This window comes from Rutidosis leptorrhynchoides, chromosome 2, assembly GCF_046630445.1.
Source record: "Rutidosis leptorrhynchoides isolate AG116_Rl617_1_P2 chromosome 2, CSIRO_AGI_Rlap_v1, whole genome shotgun sequence".
NCBI classification, from domain to species: domain Eukaryota; kingdom Viridiplantae; phylum Streptophyta; class Magnoliopsida; order Asterales; family Asteraceae; genus Rutidosis; species Rutidosis leptorrhynchoides.
In genome coordinates, this window is record NC_092334.1 from 482,092,219 (window position 1) to 482,112,835 (window position 20,617).

Consider the following 20,617-nt stretch of genomic DNA (forward strand, 5'->3'; position numbering starts at 1 on the left):
CAAGAGTTGGAAATTATGATGCTAGGAATGTGTCTTCTTCTTGACAGTATTCGCAACTGTGCCTTGGTGCCCTGGATATCTGTTTACATAAACACCTTTTTATATCTACTGGGAGAGCAGAAAGTTGTCCTGTGAATGCTTCAAAGGGTTCTTCAAAATTGTTGATTAGATTGAGACCTTTTTCATCAATTTTTTCAATAGTGCTTGAGTAGATTAAGACATTTTTGTGAACGTAATTGATTCTCACATTTTCTTGCTGTTGTTGGCCATTTCCTATTTTTAAGGATCCGAAATAAACTCCTTCTAGTGATGATACCAGATGATCGATTGTTGGAGTTATTTTTAATGCTTCGTCTCTTGTTGGATAATTACCGTTGCTTACTCCGAGATATGCTATTGTAAATGATGGGACAAGTAACTGTTGGTCTTCGTTAAATATTTGGTAGCTTGAATGCATTCTAAGAAATATTTCCCTTTCTTTTGCAAAATTGTCTCTGTATCTGGTTATTGCTTCTTGCATTCTTTGAGGGAGTTCCTTGATTTCATGAAGTGTTCTTCCATCGATATATAAGGTATCAATTAATCCATGGACGAAATATTCTGATATTGTTAATGGTGATGCTTCTAGAAAGAAAACTGCTTTAGGGCCAGTTTTCCTATTTTTGGGATAGAACATCATTGTTGGTAATTTTCGTTGTAATTCACAAGGTTATCCCATAACCTTTGAAAACTGTGTGTGAATGGTTTCTTCTTATCTTCTTTTTCTGTTGTAGAGAGAATACTTTTCATCCTATTCATGGCATTTAGACTTGCTGTTTGACCATAAAGATAATGGTTAAGATTAACCATTCCCGATCATCTGCTTGATGACTGCTTCCATTGTTGAAATACCTGCAGAAATATTTTGTATGCTTTTGGTGCTTTTTACTTTAAAAAGCTATTTCATGTACTCGTAAGAGTTGTTTGCTTTTCATATACTCAAAAGAGTTGTTTTCATGAATATAATCTTGTTTTCATCGAGCTTATAATTCGTAATGAATATTACTTGAAGATAGATTTTGCATAGAATGTTTGCCCAAAGCAATGTGTGCTTAACAGATTACTAGCTTTGCTAAAATTTCTTTAATATTTTTTAAAGAGCTGTTTACTAATTGTTTGTGTATGCTAATAATAGATGATAAAAGTTCTATGCCTTCAGCGTCTTTTTCTTCTTCAAGATATTTTTCATATTCTTCAATATTTTTAGTTGATTGTGAAATTCTTCCCCAGCTTTCATTTATAAGATTCTTCCAAAGTTTATTTAAAAAATTATTCATTTGAATTTTAGAATCCATGGTAAAACTTTTTTATTATGTTATGCGAAGAGGTGGTACTATTTTATGCCTTTTTCTTGAACTCGATTCTTCTTGATCTGCATAAAACTCTTATGTATCTTCATATTTTATAGCACTTGTGCTGGCATGCTCATGATTAGTGTATTGTTTTACTATTTTTATTTTGTTTATATTTTCTAAAATTGTTTCTTTTATTTCTGAAAGTTGTCTTAACGCTAGAAAACTTAGAATTTCTATAATATTATTTAATGTGGAGTTTAATGTTTCTACTTTTTCTCCTATAGGTTTTTCTGAAATATTTTCTACATCAATCTTGTAAATTGATTCATCGGGTAAATTTTTTGGTATTTCGAAAAGTGTTTGATTAAATGGTATAAATGGTTTGTTGGATGTGATTCCTTCTTTTCCAATTTTAATATTTGATAAATCTATGAATTTTTAACAAGTTGAATATGACAACGTGGATGAATGGTCTTTAATCATTATATGTAGAGATTTAATAGCTCGTTTGTAAAAAAGAATCTGTGTTTCTAGATCTTTAATTTTTTCTATATGTCTGTAATATGGATATGATTTTTCTTTAATTAAGGTTTTTTATTTCTTCAATATTTTTATACATTCTAGAAATTATTTCCAATAATTTTTTATAATGGAATTTAGTACTGAATTTTTTGACGAACAACTAATTTGTCTTTTAGAACTCATGATTTTTTAAGTCTAATTTTATTTGTTGGTTCCATATTTTCTTCTGAAATCTTTTTCTTGCTTCGTTGTTATAATAATCAACTATGGATAATTCTTCATCTTTTTTAATTTTTTCAGATATTTTAGAATATAATATTTTGAGTTTATTTTTATCGTAATTTTCAGCCTTTATATATTCTAGTTGATAAGTTTTATGTTCATGGTTAATTACTTCTAATTCTAATTCTAGTGTTTCAATATATATTATTTTAGGAGTTATGTTTCTGAATTTACTAAAAACTATACTACTAAGTTTATTCATTAAATTCGTTGACTTAGAGTTCGTATCATTTGTTTTAAATCTTTTATTTCATTATTTTCACTTGATGTTTCTACTTTATAATTACCATCGGTTTGGATACCACGTATAAAAAAACCAATTTCCATTACAGGCCCGGCTCAATGGTAGTGCAACATGCACACCTGCACAGGGCTCCATATTTTTTAGGGCACAATAATTTCAAAACTCACAAGTTTTAGTCCAAGGACTTATCATGGCAGAAATAGATTGGGTATTAAGAGATCAAGCCCATAATTGCTTTTTTTGAATTACATCTCAAGACTTCTGTTTTTATAATCTATCTTTTTTTACTTCCCTGGCGATGTGGGATTAAAAAAACATTACTTTATAATTCAATTATATATGTATGTGGATATATTGTAGCTATCCAAACACGTGGACCCTAAACTTTTACAAGCCTTCAACATTTAGGTAGGTGCGATATAATTGGTTGTATGCTTACCTCATCCAACCTACTAATGATAAATTTTATTTTTGTTTAAATAAACATAAAAAATACAGTAAAATGTCATGGTGTGGGACGATTTGGTGGAGAACTGATACGGTTGTAATTATACGTGGTTTAATTGATAACAGAAGCCCACACCTCAATAGCCAAGTAACTAGTAATAGTAGCAGTTACCGAAATAGAAAGGAAGTGGACGTGAAAAGCTAGTAACTATATCTTATGTCATGCACGAACACCACTTTCTCCCACTATGTCTAATTAATTAGTTATGCATATAGGTAGTTTCCATAGGATAGTAATTATTATCTTCTGTATTACGTAATTGTTAAAAAAAAATTAGGGAGGGCCCTTTTTACCATCGCGCACGGGGCATCAAATTACATAGGACCGGCCTTGCCGGCAGGTGACTCCGATTTTGACATACGGAGCTCTAACGTGGATTTTGCTGAAGTTTTTGGAAGTTTTAATGGATGGTTTAATGGTTTTGATTTTTGCATATGCGCAAATTGTTTAAAAGCTTCGAAGTTGGAAATTATAGTTAAATTTCAGTTTGATTATTTGAAAATTATGATAAAATATACAGACATATACATACTTTGTATTTTTGGATACTAATATCATAAATTTGTGGAGCATTTGTTTGCTATTTGTGTCATTTTGTTTATGTTAGAAATTTAGGATTACTTATTATTTGTTGGCTAGTGCTAAAAGGTATTTTGGGGATGCAAGATAATTGTGTTGGATTTATAAAATTAATGAAAATATGATTTTTGTTATAATTCAGTAGGCTTATAACTACCTTTAATGGTTATAAGAACAAAGAGAGAAAAAGAGAGAAGAAGGAGAGAAGAAATATTGATATTGATATTTCAAGAGAAAATGGTGCACCTTAAATGGTTACCATACATGTCTATTTATAGTATAAAATATTACTATGCAAGAAATATAATAATAATAAAATTAACATCCAATCTAGATATTTTATAACACAATCTAGATATTTTATAACACTCCCCCTTGGATGACAATTTTATTAAAGAATAACTAGTACTGCCTCGTTAAAAACCTTGCTAAAGAAAACTCATTGGGATAAAACTTTAGCTAAGGGAAAAAGAGTGCAACATAAAGTTGACTCCCCCTCAAGTAGGCAACGCCTGAGTTGTTACATCTTCTGAACATGCATCATGCCAATATTATGAACGTGTGTTCTGAAAATAGCAGTTAGCAGTGCTTTGGTATAAAGATCAGCAGAGTTGTTGATTGAACGTATCTCATTTTAATCTGGTTGTCTTTTACGATATCTTGAGTATATGAGAAAAATCTGAGGTTTTCATCTGAAACTGTATCATCTAAATCTTTTATGTACAAGTTTGGCCCTCGTGATTTGTCTACAGTCTCCTTCATGGTTTGTTCAAACCGTTGTTTCAGTTCCTATTCCCTTTCAGTCTTTTTCTGAGCCTTACCAATATACCATTCTTTTCCATCAAACTTATGACCGTTAAGACCGTTTATAGCTTTAGCGCCTCATCAGCATTTATGTTTTGTTCTGTCATTTTTGATACTCTTCTTTCATTTGTATTATGTAAGCTGTATTATCTTCATAGATAGTTGTTACGCTTTTATAGCGTTCTAGTCCACAAGAATCAATAATGATTTGTATCATTGATCTTAACTAAAATCATTCCCGAGTAGCTTCATGTAATGCAATCACTTCGGCATGATTTGATGATGTTGCAACAAGTGTTTGTTTTGAGAACGTCATGATATTGCGGTGCCTCCATTTAGGAATACATATCCAGTTTGAGATTTAGCTTTATGTAGAATGATAAATAATCTGCATCTGTATAACCAAACAAATCTTGTTTCGAGTTGTTAGAATAAAATAATTATAAATCAGTAGTTCCCCGAAGGTATCAAACTATTTGTTTGATCCCATTCCAATGTCTTTTGGTAGGGGCTGAGCTGAACCTTGTCAACAAATTAACTGCAAAAGAAATGTCAGATCTTGTATAATCTATAAGATACATAAGAACCTCAATTGCACTAAAATATAGAACTTCCGATCTGTTAAAATTTTCATGATCTTCGCAGGGATGAAATAGATCAGTGTCAATATTGAGTGATCTAACAACAATGAGTTTGTCTTTAAAAAAAATGTTTTAAAATCTTTTCGGTATAAGTTGTTTGATGTACAAGTAAACCATTAGGCATATGCTCAATTTGCAATCCAAGGTAATACTTGGTTTTTTCAAGATCTTTCATTTCAAAATAATTCTTTAGAAGTTGAATGATTTCATAGATCTCTTTATTTGTTCATATGATGTTAAGAACATTGACATAAACAACTACGATCTCATATCCGAACATTGTTTTTATAAAACATACGTGCAAAATAAGTTTATATTTATACCCTTTTTTTTATCAAGTAGTCATTTAATCGGTAATACCACATACGTCCCGTTTGTATAAACCCACTTAGAAATCTTTGTGATTTAATGGAATATATTCCCTTGGGTTTTACATTAGATGCTTATGATACCTTAACCCTTTAGGTATATTCATATATATCACTATTAAGTGATCTATACAGATAAGTAGAAACAACATTCATGAGATGCATTTAAATAACTACCAGGTTGATTAAGTATCTAATAAGTAATTGTATCCATTACAGGAGGATAATTTTTCCTCCTAATTCATTTCTGGTCTTTGTGGGAAATATTGAGTTACAAGTCTAGTTTTGCCTTGTAACTTCATTTGCACATTTCTTTTCGGATAAAAATTCATTTGTATCCCATACGTTTCACATCTTTAAAAGTGATAACGATTGATCCGAAAACTTTTCTTTTATCGAGCGATTCTAATTCAGCTCTTATTGCTCCTTTCCATTGAGCTCAATCATGTCCATTTTGTATATTCAATGACAGATTTTAGTTCCAGATCATCATCTTTATTCATGATGTCATTGTAACATTATATGAAAATATCTCATAGAGATTTTAGTTTCATTTCGGTTCCATAATATTGCATAATTTATCGCAATTTTAGTATTTACATTTATCAATATCCTCTGCAGAAGGAATATTGATTTGTGGTTCTTCTTGAACACTTTCTCTTACCTCATTATCAGCTGATTTTCTTTTTCGAGGATTTTTATCTTCGGAACCAATTGATCTTCCACGTTTGATGCGTGGCAAAGACTCAACAGTGACATTATTGCCAGCTTTTGGAATTTCAGTTCGAGCTGGAGCATTTATCACTGGTATATATGATTTAGTCACTTTTTTATATCTGTAAATGTATAAAGTAATTAATTTGCAAGTTCTTGCATATGCATTATTTTTGAACTTTCGTTTCACATTCTTTTGTGCGAGTTCAATATACCTTAATTGATGTTCACATCATGAAGCATCATTTTATTTTTTATTTTTATTTCTCCCCCTAATCTAGGGAATAATGTTTTATTAAAATGACAATCAGCAAAACGTGTTGTAAAAACATCACCCATCATGGGTTCAATATATCTTATGATTGAAGATGTTTTATATCCAAAATATATTATCATCTTTCTTTGAAGAACCATTTTATTGTGTTGTGGTGATACAATTGGAACATACACTGCACAACCAATGTTTTAAGGTAGAAAATATTTGGCTCTTGGCCAAAATCAAGTATTAAGTGAAAATATTTACGACTTCCACATGGTATAATGTGAATTAATGTCGCAGCATGTAAATTTACATGTCCACATATAAATATTGAGAGATTTGTACTCATTATCAATTGTCTAGTTATTAGCTGTAAGCGTTTATCTATTGATTCAGCTAAACCAATTTTGTGTATGCACATGAGCAACTGGTGAAATATCCCGTTCTTATTGATTAAAAACGTTCCATATTAATTGATTTCGTTGCGAGGTTTTGACCTCTATATGAGACGTTTTTCAAAGACTGCATTCATTTTAAAACAAACCATAACCTTTATTTCATCAATAAAGGTTTAAAAAGCTTTACGTAGATTATCAAATAATGATAATCTAAAATATCCTGTTTACACACGACCATTACATAATGGTTTACAATACAAATATGTTACAACAAAATAAGTTTCTTGAATGCAGTTTTTACACAATATCATACAAGCATGGACTCCAAATCTCGTCCTTATTTAAGTATGCGATAGCAGAAGCTCTTAATAATCACCTGAGAATAAACATGCTTAAAACGTCAACAAAAATGTTGGTGAGTTATAGGTTTAACCTATATATATCAAATCGTAACAATAGACCACAAGATTTCATATTTCAATACACATCCCATACATAGAGATAAAAATCATTCATATGGTGAACACCTGGCAATCGACATTAACAAGATGCATATATAAGAATATCCCCATCATTCCGGGACACCCTTCGGATATGATATAAATTTCGAAGTACTAAAGCATCCGGTACTTTGGATGGGGTTTGTTAGGCCCAATAGATCTATCTTTAGGATTCGCGTCAATTAGGGTGTCTGTTCCCTAATTCTTAGATTACCAGACTTAATAAAAAGGGGCATATTCGATTTCGATAATTCAACCATAGAATGTAGTTTCACGTACTTGTGTCTATTTTGTAAATCATTTATAAAACCTGCATGTATTCTCATCCCAAAAATATTAGATTTTAAAAGTGGGACTATAACTCACTTTCACAGATTTTTACTTCGTCGGGAAGTAAGACTTGGCCACTGGTTGATTCACGAACCTATAACAATATATACATATATATCAAAGTATGTTCAAAATATATTTACAACACTTTTAATATATTTTGATGTTTTAAGTTTATTAAGTCAGCTGTCCTCGTTAGTAACCTACAACTAGTTGTCCACAGTTAGATGTACAGAAATAAATCGATAAATATTATCTTGAATCAATCCACGACCCAGTGTATACGTATCTCAGTATTGATCATAACTCAAACTATATATATTTTGGAATCAACCTCAACCCTGTATAGCTAACTCCAACATTCACATATAGAGTGTCTATGGTTGTTCCGAAATATATATAGATGTGTCGACATGATAGGTCGAAACATTGTATACCTGTCTATGGTATCTCAAGATTACATAATATATAATACAAGTTGATTAAGTTATGGTTGAAATAGATTTGTTACCAATTTTCACGTAGCTAAAATGAGAAAAATTATCCAATCTTGTTTTACCCATAACTTCTTCATTTTAAATCCGTTTTGAGTGAATTAAATTGCTATGGTTTCATATTGAACTCTATTTTATGAATCTAAACAGAAAAAGTATAGGTTTATAGTCGGAAAAATAAGTTACAAGTCGTTTTTGTAAAGGTAGTCATTTCAGTCGAAAGAACGACGTCTAGATGACCATTTTAGAAAACATACTTCCACTTTGAGTTTAACCATAATTTTTGGATATAGTTTCATGTTCATAATAAAAATCATTTTCCCAGAAAAACAACTTTTAAATCAAAGTTTATCAGAGTTTTTAATTAACTAACCCAAAACAGCCCGCGGTGTTACTACGACGGCGTAAATCCGGTTTTACGGTGTTTTTCGTGTTTCCAGGTTTTAAATCATTAAGTTAGCATATCATATAGATATAGAACATGTGTTTAGTTGATTTTAAAAGTCAAGTTAGAAGGATTAACTTTTGTTTGCGAACAAGTTTAGAATTAACTAAACTATGTTCTAGTGATTACAAGTTTAAACCTTCGAATAAGATAGCTTTATATGTATGAATCGAATGATGTTATGAACATCATTACTACCTTAAGTTCCTTGGATAAACCTACTGGAAAAGAGAAAAATGGATCTAGCTTCAACGGATCCTTGGATGGCTCGAAGTTCTTGAAGCAGAATCATGACACGAAAACAAGTTCAAGTAAGATCATCACTTGAAATAAGATTGTTATAGTTATAGAAATTGAACCAAAGTTTGAATATGATTATTAACTTGTATTAGAATGATAACCTACTGTAAGAAACAAAGATTTCTTGAGGTTGGATGATCACCTTACAAGATTGGAAGTGAGCTAGCAAACTTGAAAGTATTCTTGATTTTATGTAACTAGAACTTGTAGAATTTATGAAGAACACTTAAAACTTGAAGATAGAACTTGAGAGAGATCAATTAGATGAAGAAAATTGAAGAATGAAAGTGTTTGTAGGTGTTTTTGGTCGTTGGTGTATGGATTAGATATAAAGGATATGTAATTTTGTTTTCATGTAAATAAGTCATGAATGATTACTCATATTTTTGTAATTTTATGAGATATTTCATGCTAGTTGTCAAATGATGGTTCCCACATGTGTTAGGTGACTCACATGGGCTGCTAAGAGCTGATCATTGGAGTGTATATACTAATAGTACATACATCTAAAAGCTGTGTATTGTACGAGTACGAATACGGGTGCATACGAGTAGAATTGTTGATGAAACTGAACGAGGATGTAATTGTAAGAATTTTTGTTAAGTAGAAGTATTTTGATAAGTGTATTGAAGTCTTTCAAAAGTGTATAAATACATATTAAAACACTACATGTATATACATTTTAACTGAGTCGTTAAGTCATCGTTAGTCGTTACATGTAAGTGTTGTTTTGAAACCTTTAGGTTAACGATCTTGTTAAATGTTGTTAACCCAATGTTTATAATATCAAATGAGATTTTAAATTATTATATTATCATGATATTATCATGTATGAATATCTCTTAATATGATATATATACATTAAATGTCTTTACAACGATAATCGTTACATATATGTCTCGTTTAAAAATTATTAAGTTAGTAGTCTTGTTTTTACATATGTAGTTCATTGTTAATATACTTAATGATATGTTTACTTATCATAGTATCATGTTAACTATATATATATCCATATATATGTCATCATATAGTTTTTACAAGTTTTAACGTTCGTGAATCACCGGTCAACTTGGGTGGTCAATTGTCTATATGAAACATATTTCAATTAATCAAGTCTTAACAAGTTTGATTGCTTAACATGTTGGAAACATTTAATCATGTAAATATCAATCTCAATTAATATATATAAACATGGAAAAGTTCGGGTCACTACAGTACCTACCCGTTAAATAAATTTCGTCCCGAAATTTTAAGCTGTTGAAGGTGTTGACGAATCTTCTGGAAATAGATGCGGGTATTTCTTCTTCATCTGATCTTCACGCTCCCAGGTGAACTCGGGTCCTCTACGAGCATTCCATCGAACCTTAACAATTGGTATCTTGTTTTGCTTAAGTCTTTTAACCTCACGATCCATTATTTCGACGGGTTCTTCGATGAATTGAAGTTTTTCGTTGATTTGGATTTCATCTAACGGAATAGTGAGATCTTCTTTAGCAAAACATTTCTTCAAATTCGAGACGTGGAAAGTGTTATGTACAGCCGCGAGTTGTTGAGGTAACTCAAGTCGGTAAGCTACTGGTCCGACACAATCAATAATCTTGAATGGTCCAATATACCTTGGATTTAATTTCCCTCGTTTACCAAATCGAACAACGCCTTTCCAAGGTGCAACTTTAAGCATGACCATCTCTCCAATTTCAAATTCTATATCTTTTCTTTTAATGTCAGTGTAGCTCTTTTGTCGACTTTGGGCGGTTTTCAACCGTTGTTGAATTTGGATGATCTTCTCGGTAGTTTCTTGTATAATCTCCGGACCCGTAATCTGTCTATCCCCAACTTCACTCTAACAAATCGGAGACCTGCACTTTCTACCATAAAGTGCTTCAAACGGCGCCATCTCAATGCTTGAATGGTAGCTGTTGTTGTAGGAAAATTCTGCTAACGGTAGATGTCGATCCCAACTGTTTCCGAAATCAATAACACATGCTCGTAGCATGTCTTCAAGCGTTTGTATCGTCCTTTCGCTCTGCCCATCAGTTTGTGGATGATAGGCAGTACTCATGTCTAGACGAGTTCCTAATGCTTGCTGTAATGTCTGCCAGAATCTTGAAATAAATCTGCCATCCCTATCAGAGATAATAGAGATTGGTATTCCATGTCTGGAGACGACTTCCTTCAAATACAGTCGTGCTAACTTCTCCATCTTGTCATCTTCTCTTATTGGCAGGAAGTGTGCTGATTTGGTGAGATGATCAACTATTACCCAAATAGTATCAAAACCACTTGCAGTCCTTGGCAATTTAGTGATGAAATCCATGGTAATGTTTTCCCATTTCCATTCCGGGATTTCGGGTTGTTGAAGTAGACCTGATGGTTTCTGATGCTCAGCTTCGACCTTAGAACACGTCAAACATTCTCCTACGTATTTAGCAACATCGGCTTTCATACCCGGCCACCAAAAATGTTTCTTGAGATCCTTGTACATCTTCCCCGTTCCAGGATATATTGAGTATCTGGTTTTATGAGCTTCTCTAAGTACCATTTCTCTCATATCTCCAAATTTTGGTACCCAAATCCATTCAGCCCTATACCGGGTTCCGTCTTCCCGAATATTAAGATGCTGCTCCGATCCTTTGGGTATTTCATCCTTTAAATTTCCTTCTTTTAAAACTCCTTGTTGCGCCTCCTTTATTTGAGTAGTAAGGTTATTATGAATCATTATATTCATAGATTTTACTCGAATGGGTTCTCTGTCCTTCCTGCTCAAGGCATCGGCTACCACATTTGCCTTCCCCGGGTGGTAACGAATCTCAAAGTCGTAATCATTCAACAATTCAATCCACCTACGCTGCCTCATATTCAGTTGTTTCTGATTAAATATGTGTTGAAGACTTTTGTGGTCGGTATATATAATACTTTTGACCCCATATAAGTAGTGCCTCCAAGTCTTTAATGCAAAAACAACCGCGCCTAATTCCAAATCATGCGTCGTATAATTTTGTTCGTGAATCTTCAATTGTCTAGATGCATAAGCAATCACCTTCGTTCGTTGCATTAATACACAACCGAGACCTTGCTTTGATGCGTCACAATAAATTACAAAATCATCATTCCCTTCAGGTAATGACAATATAGGTGCCGTAGTTAGCTTTTTCTTCAATAACTGAAACGCTTTCTCTTGTTCATCATTCCATTCAAATTTCTTCCCTTTATGCGTTAATGCAGTCAAGGGTTTTGCTATTCTGGAAAAGTCTTGGATGAACCTTCTGTAGTAACTAGCTAGTCCTAAAAACTGGCGTATGTGTTTCGGAGTTTTCGGGGTTTCCCATTTTTCAACAGTTTCTATCTTTGCCGGATCCACCTTAATACCTTCTTTGTTCACTATGTGACCGAGGAATTGAACTTCTTCCAACCAAAATGCACACTTCGAAAACTTAGCGTACAATTCTTCCTTCCTCAATATTTCTAACACTTTTCTCAAATGTTCACCGTGTTCTTGGTCATTCTTTGAGTAAATAAGTATGTCATCAATGAAAACAATGACAAACTTGTCAAGGTATGGTCCACACACTCGGTTCATAAGGTCCATGAACACAGCTGGTGCATTAGTTAAACCAAACGGCATGACCATAAACTTGTAATGACCGTAACGTGTTCTGAAAGCAGTCTTTGGAATATCATCTTCTTTCACCCGCATTTGATGATACCCGGAACGTAAGTCAATCTTTGAATAAACAGACGAGCCTTGTAGTTGATCAAATAAGTCATCGATTCTCGGTAGTGGGTAGCGGTTCTTGATGGTAAGTTTGTTCAACTCTCGGTAGTCGATACACAACCTGAATGTACCATCTTTCTTCTTGACAAACAAAACAGGAGCTCCCCACGGTGATGTGCTTGGTCGAATGAAACCACGCTCTAAAAGTTCTTGTAATTGGCTTTGCAGTTCTTTCATCTCACTGGGTGCGAGTCTGTAAGGAGCACGAGCTATTGGTGCAGCTCCTGGTACGAGATCTATTTGAAATTCAACAGATCGATGTGGGGGTAATCCCGGTAATTCTTTCGGAAATACATCGGGAAATTCTTTTGCGAAGGGAACATCATTGATGCTATTTTCTTCAGTTTGTACTTTCTCGACGTGTGCTAGAACAGCATAGCAACCTTTTCTTATTAGTTTTTGTGCCTTCAAATTACTAATAAGATGTAGCTTCGTGTTGCCCTTTTCTCCGTACACCATTAAGGGTTTTCCTTTTTCTCGTATAATGCGAATTGCATTTTTGTAACAAACGATCTCTGCTTTCACTTCTTTCAACCAGTCCATACCGATTATCACATCAAAACTCCCTAACTCTACTGGTATCAAGTCAATCTTAAATGTTTCGCTAACCAGTTTAATTTCTCGATTCCGACATATATTATCTGCTGAAATTAATTTACCATTTGCTAATTCGAGTAAAAATTTACTATCCAAAGGCGTCAATGGACAACTTAATTTAGCACAAAAATCTCTACTCATATAGCTTCTATCCGCACCCGAATCAAATAAAACGTAAGCAGATTTATTGTCAATAAGAAACGTACCCGTAACAAGCTCCGGGTCTTCCTGTGCCTCTGCCGCATTAATATTGAAAACTCTTCCGCGGCCTTGTCCATTCGTGTTCTCTTGGTTCGGGCAATTTCTAATAATGTGGCCCGGTTTTCCACATTTATAACAAACTACATTGGCATAACTTGCTCCGACACTACTTGCTCCGCCATTACTCGTTCCGACACCATTTGTTCCTTTCGTTCTGTTAACCCCTGGTCCGTAGACATCACACTTCGCCGCGCTATGACCATTTCTTTTACACTTGTTGCAAAATTTGGTGCAGAACCCCGAGTGATACTTTTCACACCTTTGGCATAGATGCTTCTGATTGTTGTTGTTGTTGCGGTTATTATTGTTGTTAAGATGATTGTTGTAGTTGCTGTTGTTGTTGTTGTTGTTGTTGTTGGGCCGTTTGTTATAGTTACGATTGATGTTGCGATTGTTAGGATAGTTGTTGCGATTATTGTTATAATTGCTGTTGTTGTTGTATTGGTGATTCTTATCACCGTTTTCCTCCCACTTTCTTTTAACTTGCTTCACATTGGCCTCTTCAGCAGTCTGTTCTTTAATTCTTTCTTCAATCTGGTTCACTAGTTTGTGAGCCATTCTACATGCCTGTTGTATGGAGGCGGGCTCGTGTGAACTTATATCTTCTTGGATTCTTTCCGATAATCCTTTCACAAACGCATCGATCTTCTCTTCCTCATCTTCGAATGCTCCCGGACACAATAGGCACAATTCTGTGAATCGCCTTTCGTACGTGGTAATATCAAATCCTTGGGTTCGTAACCCTCTAAGTTCTGTCTTGAGCTTATTGACCTCGGTTCTGGGACGGTACTTCTCGTTCATCAAATGCTTGAATGCTGACCACGGTAGTGCGTACGCATCGTCTTGTCCCACTTGCTCTAGATAGGTATTCCACCATGTTAACGCAGAACCTGTGAAGGTATGCGTAGCGTACTTTACTTTGTCCTCTTCAGTACACTTACTTATAGCAAACACCGATTCGACCTTCTCGGTCCACCGTTTCAATCCGATTGGTCCTTCGGTTCCATCAAATTCCAAAGGTTTGCAGGCAGTGAATTCTTTGTAGGTGCATCCTACACGATTTCCTGTACTGCTAGATCCAAGGTTATTGTTGGTATGTAGCGCAGCCTGTACTGCGGCTATGTTTGAAGCTAGAAAAGTACGGAATTCCTCTTCATTCATATTCACGGTGTGTCGAGTAGTCGGTGCCATTTCCTTCAAAATAGTCAAATGGAACAAGTTAATCATACAGAATATCAAGAGTAGTTAATAGTATTTCGTAGCATAATATGAACTCATTTATAAAAGCTTTTTCTTCATATTAGCTTTTTATAAGTTTAAATTCGGGTAGTACCTACCCGTTAAGTTCATACTTAGTAGCTAATATACAATTCAACTACTACAATTCTATATGAAAAACTGATTATAATAATATTTCGCGTTCAAACTTTTATACAATATTTTACAAACTTACAATAACGCTTATTTTACATAAAGCATGAAATATAGCACACAATAACTTTGATACAAGATAGTTGTGAAGATAATTCTAGCTAGTACACAAGTCGTTCAGCAAAGGCAATAAAGACACGTAATTCATACGTCCAGAAACAAGTCATGCATTCTGGTTTTACTAGGACTACTTCCCATCCTTGGTCTTGTGGAACATAACCGTTATGGCCGTTGATAAGACAGCGTGTTGTAACGTCGTCAAAGGGACGAGGGTTACGTAATGTCCAACAGTCCCGTAACAATCTAAAAACCTCATTTCTTACCCAAATTACCGACTCCGTCACTTGTGGGAACGTTTTGTTTAATAGTTGTAGGCCGATGTTCTTGTTCTCACTTTGGTGAGAAGCGAACATTACTAATCCGTAAGCATAACATGCTTCTTTATGTTGCATGTTAGCCGCTTTTTCTAAATCACGAAGTCCAATATTCGGATATATTGAGTCAAAATAATTTCTTAACCCATTGCGTAAAATAGCATTTGGGTTCCCCGCAATATATGCGTCAAAGTAAACACATCGTAACTTATGGATTTCCCAATGTGATATCCCCCATCTTTCGAACGAAAGCCTTTTATAAACCAAGGCATTCTTGGAACGTTCTTCGAATGTCTTACAAACTGATCTCGCCTTAAATAGTTGTGCCGAAGAATTCTGACCAACTCTAGACAAGATTTCATCAATCATGTCTCCGGGTAGGTCTCTTAAAATATTGGGTTGTCTATCCATTTTGTGTTTTATACTGTAAAATAGACAAGAGTTAGATTCATAAAAAAAAAAATACTTATTAATACAAGCAATTTTTACATATATCATAAAGCATAAGCACACTATATTACATATATTACACAACACGAATACAACTATCTTATTCCGACTCGCTTGTTTCTTCTTCTTCGGTTTTGGTTCGTTTTGCCAAGTTTCTAGGGATATATGATGTTCCCCTAATACGAGCCGTCGTTATCCACATTGGTTTAGAAAAACCTGGTGGTTTAGAGGTTCCCGGGTCATTATTACAACTTAAGGACTTCGGGGGTTGACGATACATATAAAGTTCATCGGGGTTGGAATTAGATTTCTCTATTTTTATGCCCTTTCCCTTATTATTTTCTTTTGCCCTTTTAAATTCAGTTGGGGTAATTTCTATAACATCATCGGAATTCTCGTCGGAATCCGATTCATCGGAGAATTGGTAATCCTCCCAATATTTTGCTTCCTTGGCGGAAACACCATTGACCATAATTAACCTTGGTCGGTTGGTTGAGGATTTTCTTTTACTTAACCGTTTTATTATTTCCCCCACCGGTTCAATTTCTTCATCCGGTTCCGATTCTTCTTCCGGTTCCGATTCTTCTTCCGGTTCCGACTCTTCTTCCGGTTCCTCTTCGGGAACTTGTGAATCAGTCCACGAATCATTCCAATTTACATTTGAATCTTCATTATTATTAGGTGAGTCAATGGGACTTGTTCTAGAGGTAGACATCTATCACATAATATCAAACGCGTTAAGAGATTAATATATCACATAATATTCACATGTTAAAAATATATAGTTTCCAACAAAATTTGTTAAGCAATCATTTTTCAAGTAAACACGGTCGAAGTCCAGACTCACTAATGCATCCTAACAAACTAGATAAGACACACTAATGCAAAATTCTGGTTCTCTAAGACCAACGCTCGGATACCAACTGAAATATCCCGTTCTTATTGATTAAAAACGTTCCATATTAATTGATTTCGTTGCGAGGTTTTGACCTCTATATGAGACGTTTTTCAAAGACTGCATTCATTTTAAAACAAACCATAACCTTTATTTCATCAATAAAGGTTTAAAAAGCTTTACGTAGATTATCAAATAATGATAATCTAAAATATCCTGTTTACACACGACCATTACATAATGGTTTACAATACAAATATGTTACAACAAAATAAGTTTCTTGAATGCAGTTTTTACACAATATCATACAAGCATGGACTCCAAATCTCGTCCTTATTTAAGTATGCGACAGCGGAAGCTCTTAATAATCACCTGAGAATAAACATGCTTAAAACGTCAACAAAAATGTTGGTGAGTTATAGGTTTAACCTATATATATCAAATCGTAACAATAGACCACAAGATTTCATATTTCAATACACATCCCATACATAGAGATAAAAATCATTCATATGGTGAACACCTGGCAATCGACATTAACAAGATGCATATATAAGAATATCCCCATCATTCCGGGTCACCCTTCGGATATGATATAAATTTTGAAGTACTAAAGCATCCGGTACTTTGGATGGGGTTTGTTAGGCCCAATAGATCTATCTTTAGGATTCGCGTCAATTAGGGTGTCTGTTCCCTAATTCTTAGATTACCAGACTTAATAAAAAGGGGCATATTCGATTTCGATAATTCAACCATAGAATGTAGTTTCACGTACTTGTGTCTATTTTGTAAATCATTTATAAAACCTGCATGTATTCTCATCCCAAAAATATTAGATTTTAAAAGTGGGACTATAACTCACTTTCACAGATTTTTACTTCGTCGGGAAGTAAGACTTGGCCACTGGTTGATTCACGAACCTATAACAATATATACATATATATCAAAGTATGTTCAAAATATATTTACAACACTTTTAATATATTTTGATGTTTTAAGTTTATTAAGTCAGCTGTCCTCGTTAGTAACCTACAACTAGTTGTCCACAGTTAGATGTACAGAAATAAATCGATAAATATTATCTTGAATCAATCCACGACCCAGTGTATACGTATCTCAGTATTGATCATAACTCAAACTATATATATTTTGGAATCAACCTCAACCCTGTATAGCTAACTCCAACATTCACATATAGAGTGTCTATGGTTGTTCCGAAATATATATAGATGTGTCGACATGATAGGTCGAAACATTGTATACCTGTCTATGGTATCTCAAGATTACATAATATATAATACAAGTTGATTAAGTTATGGTTGGAATAGATTTGTTACCAATTTTCACGTAGCTAAAATGAGAAAAATTATCCAATCTTGTTTTACCCATAACTTCTTCATTTTAAATCCGTTTTGAGTGAATTAAATTGCTATGGTTTCATATTGAACTCTATTTTATGAATCTAAACAGAAAAAGTATAGGTTTATAGTCGGAAAAATAAGTTACAAGTCGTTTTTGTAAAGGTAGTCATTTCAGTCGAAAGAACGACGTCTAGATGACCATTTTAGAAAACATACTTCCACTTTGAGTTTAACCATAATTTTTGGATATAGTTTCATGTTCATAATAAAAATCATTTTCCCAGAAAAACAACTTTTAAATCAAAGTTTATCAGAGTTTTTAATTAACTAACCCAAAACAGCCCGCGGTGTTACTACGACGGCGTAAATCCGGTTTTACGGTGTTTTTCGTGTTTCCAGGTTTTAAATCATTAAGTTAGCATATCATATAGATATAGAACATGTGTTTAGTTGATTTTAAAAGTCAAGTTAGAAGGATTAACTTTTGTTTGCGAACAAGTTTAGAATTAACTAAACTATGTTCTAGTGATTACAAGTTTAAACCTTCGAATAAGATAGCTTTATATGTATGAATCGAATGATGTTATGAACATCATTACTACCTTAAGTTCCTTGGATAAACCTACTGGAAAAGAGAAAAATGGATCTAGCTTCAACGGATCCTTGGATGGCTCGAAGTTCTTGAAGCAGAATCATGACACGAAAACAAGTTCAAGTAAGATCATCACTTGAAATAAGATTGTTATAGTTATAGAAATTGAACCAAAGTTTGAATATGATTATTACCTTGTATTAGAATGATAACCTACTGTAAGAAACAAAGATTTCTTGAGGTTGGATGATCACCTTACAAGATTGGAAGTGAGCTAGCAAACTTGAAAGTATTCTTGATTTTATGTAACTAGAACTTGTAGAATTTATGAAGAACACTTAAAACTTGAAGATAGAACTTGAGAGAGATCAATTAGATGAAGAAAATTGAAGAATGAAAGTGTTTGTAGGTGTTTTTGGTCGTTGGTGTATGGATTAGATATAAAGGATATGTAATTTTGTTTTCATGTAAATAAGTCATGAATGATTACTCATATTTTTGTAATTTTATGAGATATTTCATGCTAGTTGCCAAATGATGGTTCCCACATGTGTTAGGTGACTCACATGGGCTGCTAAGAGCTGATCATTGGAGTGTATATACTAATAGTACATACATCTAAAAGCTGTGTATTGTACGAGTACGAATACGGGTGCATACGAGTAGAATTGTTGATGAAACTGAACGAGGATGTAATTGTAAGAATTTTTGTTAAGTAGAAGTATTTTGATAAGTGTATTGAAGTCTTTCAAAAGTGTATAAATACATATTAAAACACTACATGTATATACATTTTAACTGAGTCGTTAAGTCATCGTTAGTCCTTACATGTAAGTGTTGTTTTGAAACCTTTAGGTTAACGATCTTGTTAAATGTTGTTAACCCAATGTTTATAATATCAAATGAGATTTTAAATTATTATATTATCATGATATTATCATGTATGAATATCTCTTAATATGATATATATACATTAAATGTCTTTACAACGATAATCGTTACATATATGTCTCGTTTAAAAATTATTAAGTTAGTAGTCTTGTTTTTACATATGTAGTTCATTGTTAATATACTTAATGATATGTTTACTTATCATAGTATCATGTTAACTATATATATATCCATATATATGTCATCATATAGTTTTTACAAGTTTTAACGTTCGTGAATCACCGGTCAACTTGGGTGGTCAATTGTCTATATGAAACATATTTCAATTAATCAAGTCTTAACAAGTTTGATTGCTTAACATGTTGGAAACATTTAATCATGTAAATATCAATCTCAATTAATATATATAAACATGGAAAAGTTCGGGTCACTACAACTGGATGTTCAATAACAATCCCTGTAGATATATAATGATCATTAAATGCTTGAGATGTTAACTCACCAGCATTATCAAGTCTCATCCTTTTAATGGTGTAATCAGAATAATGTGTTCTCAATTTAATAATTTGTGCAAGAAACTTTGCAAATGCCATATTACGGCTTGATAACATACAAATATGAGACCATCCGCTAGATGCATCTATTAGAACCATGAAATATCAAAATGGTTCACATGATGGATGAATTGGTTCATATATCTTACCTTGAATTCTTTCAAGAAACATTTGTGATTCTTTTTCACAATATACTTTTCATTAATCACCATATGTGCTTTCCATTAATCACCATATGTGTTTTTTTTTTATAAATCACCATATGTGTTTTTTTATTTATTTATCATATATCCTTTTCACCATATACGCTTTTAATCATATGCGCTGTGTTTTTCACCATATGCGCTTTTAATCATATGCGATTTTCATCATATGCGTTGTTCTTTTCATCATATTCGCTTTTTATCATATGCGATGCGCTTTTTATCATATGCGCTTTTTTATGTGAATAGTAAATTAATTAATTTCGTTTTACTATTTATATGAATTAATTTAAATTTACTATTTTGTTAATTGAGTAATATATATATACATCATATACTTGTGACTCCGAAGGCTCAAATGAATTTGACCATATAGTTATACGTTGTACCTTGCACATTAATTTTCAGTAGAAGCTTTAGATGCATATTATTTTCAGTAGAAGCTTTAGATGCACTTTTTTTTTTAATCACCAAATACCACAAACATTTTGTTTGCGTTTGTTCATAGTCA

At 33.1% G+C, this 20,617-nt stretch overlaps 1 protein-coding gene across 1 annotated transcript; it reads right to left on the reverse strand.

The window, feature by feature from the left end:
- Positions 1-13: 13 nt before the first annotated feature.
- Positions 14-679, reverse strand: LOC139889435 (uncharacterized). Its single transcript, XM_071872389.1, has one exon. The coding sequence runs from the start codon at positions 677-679 to the stop codon at positions 14-16; it is 666 nt and encodes a 221-aa protein (XP_071728490.1).
- Between the last annotated feature and the right edge of the window lie 19,938 nt (positions 680-20,617).

What these genes read in the sequence shown, in the direction of transcription:
- LOC139889435 (XM_071872389.1), bottom strand. Translation starts at nt 679, where the DNA reads ATGATGTTCTATCCCAAAAATAGGAAAACTGGCCCTAAAGCAGTTTTC.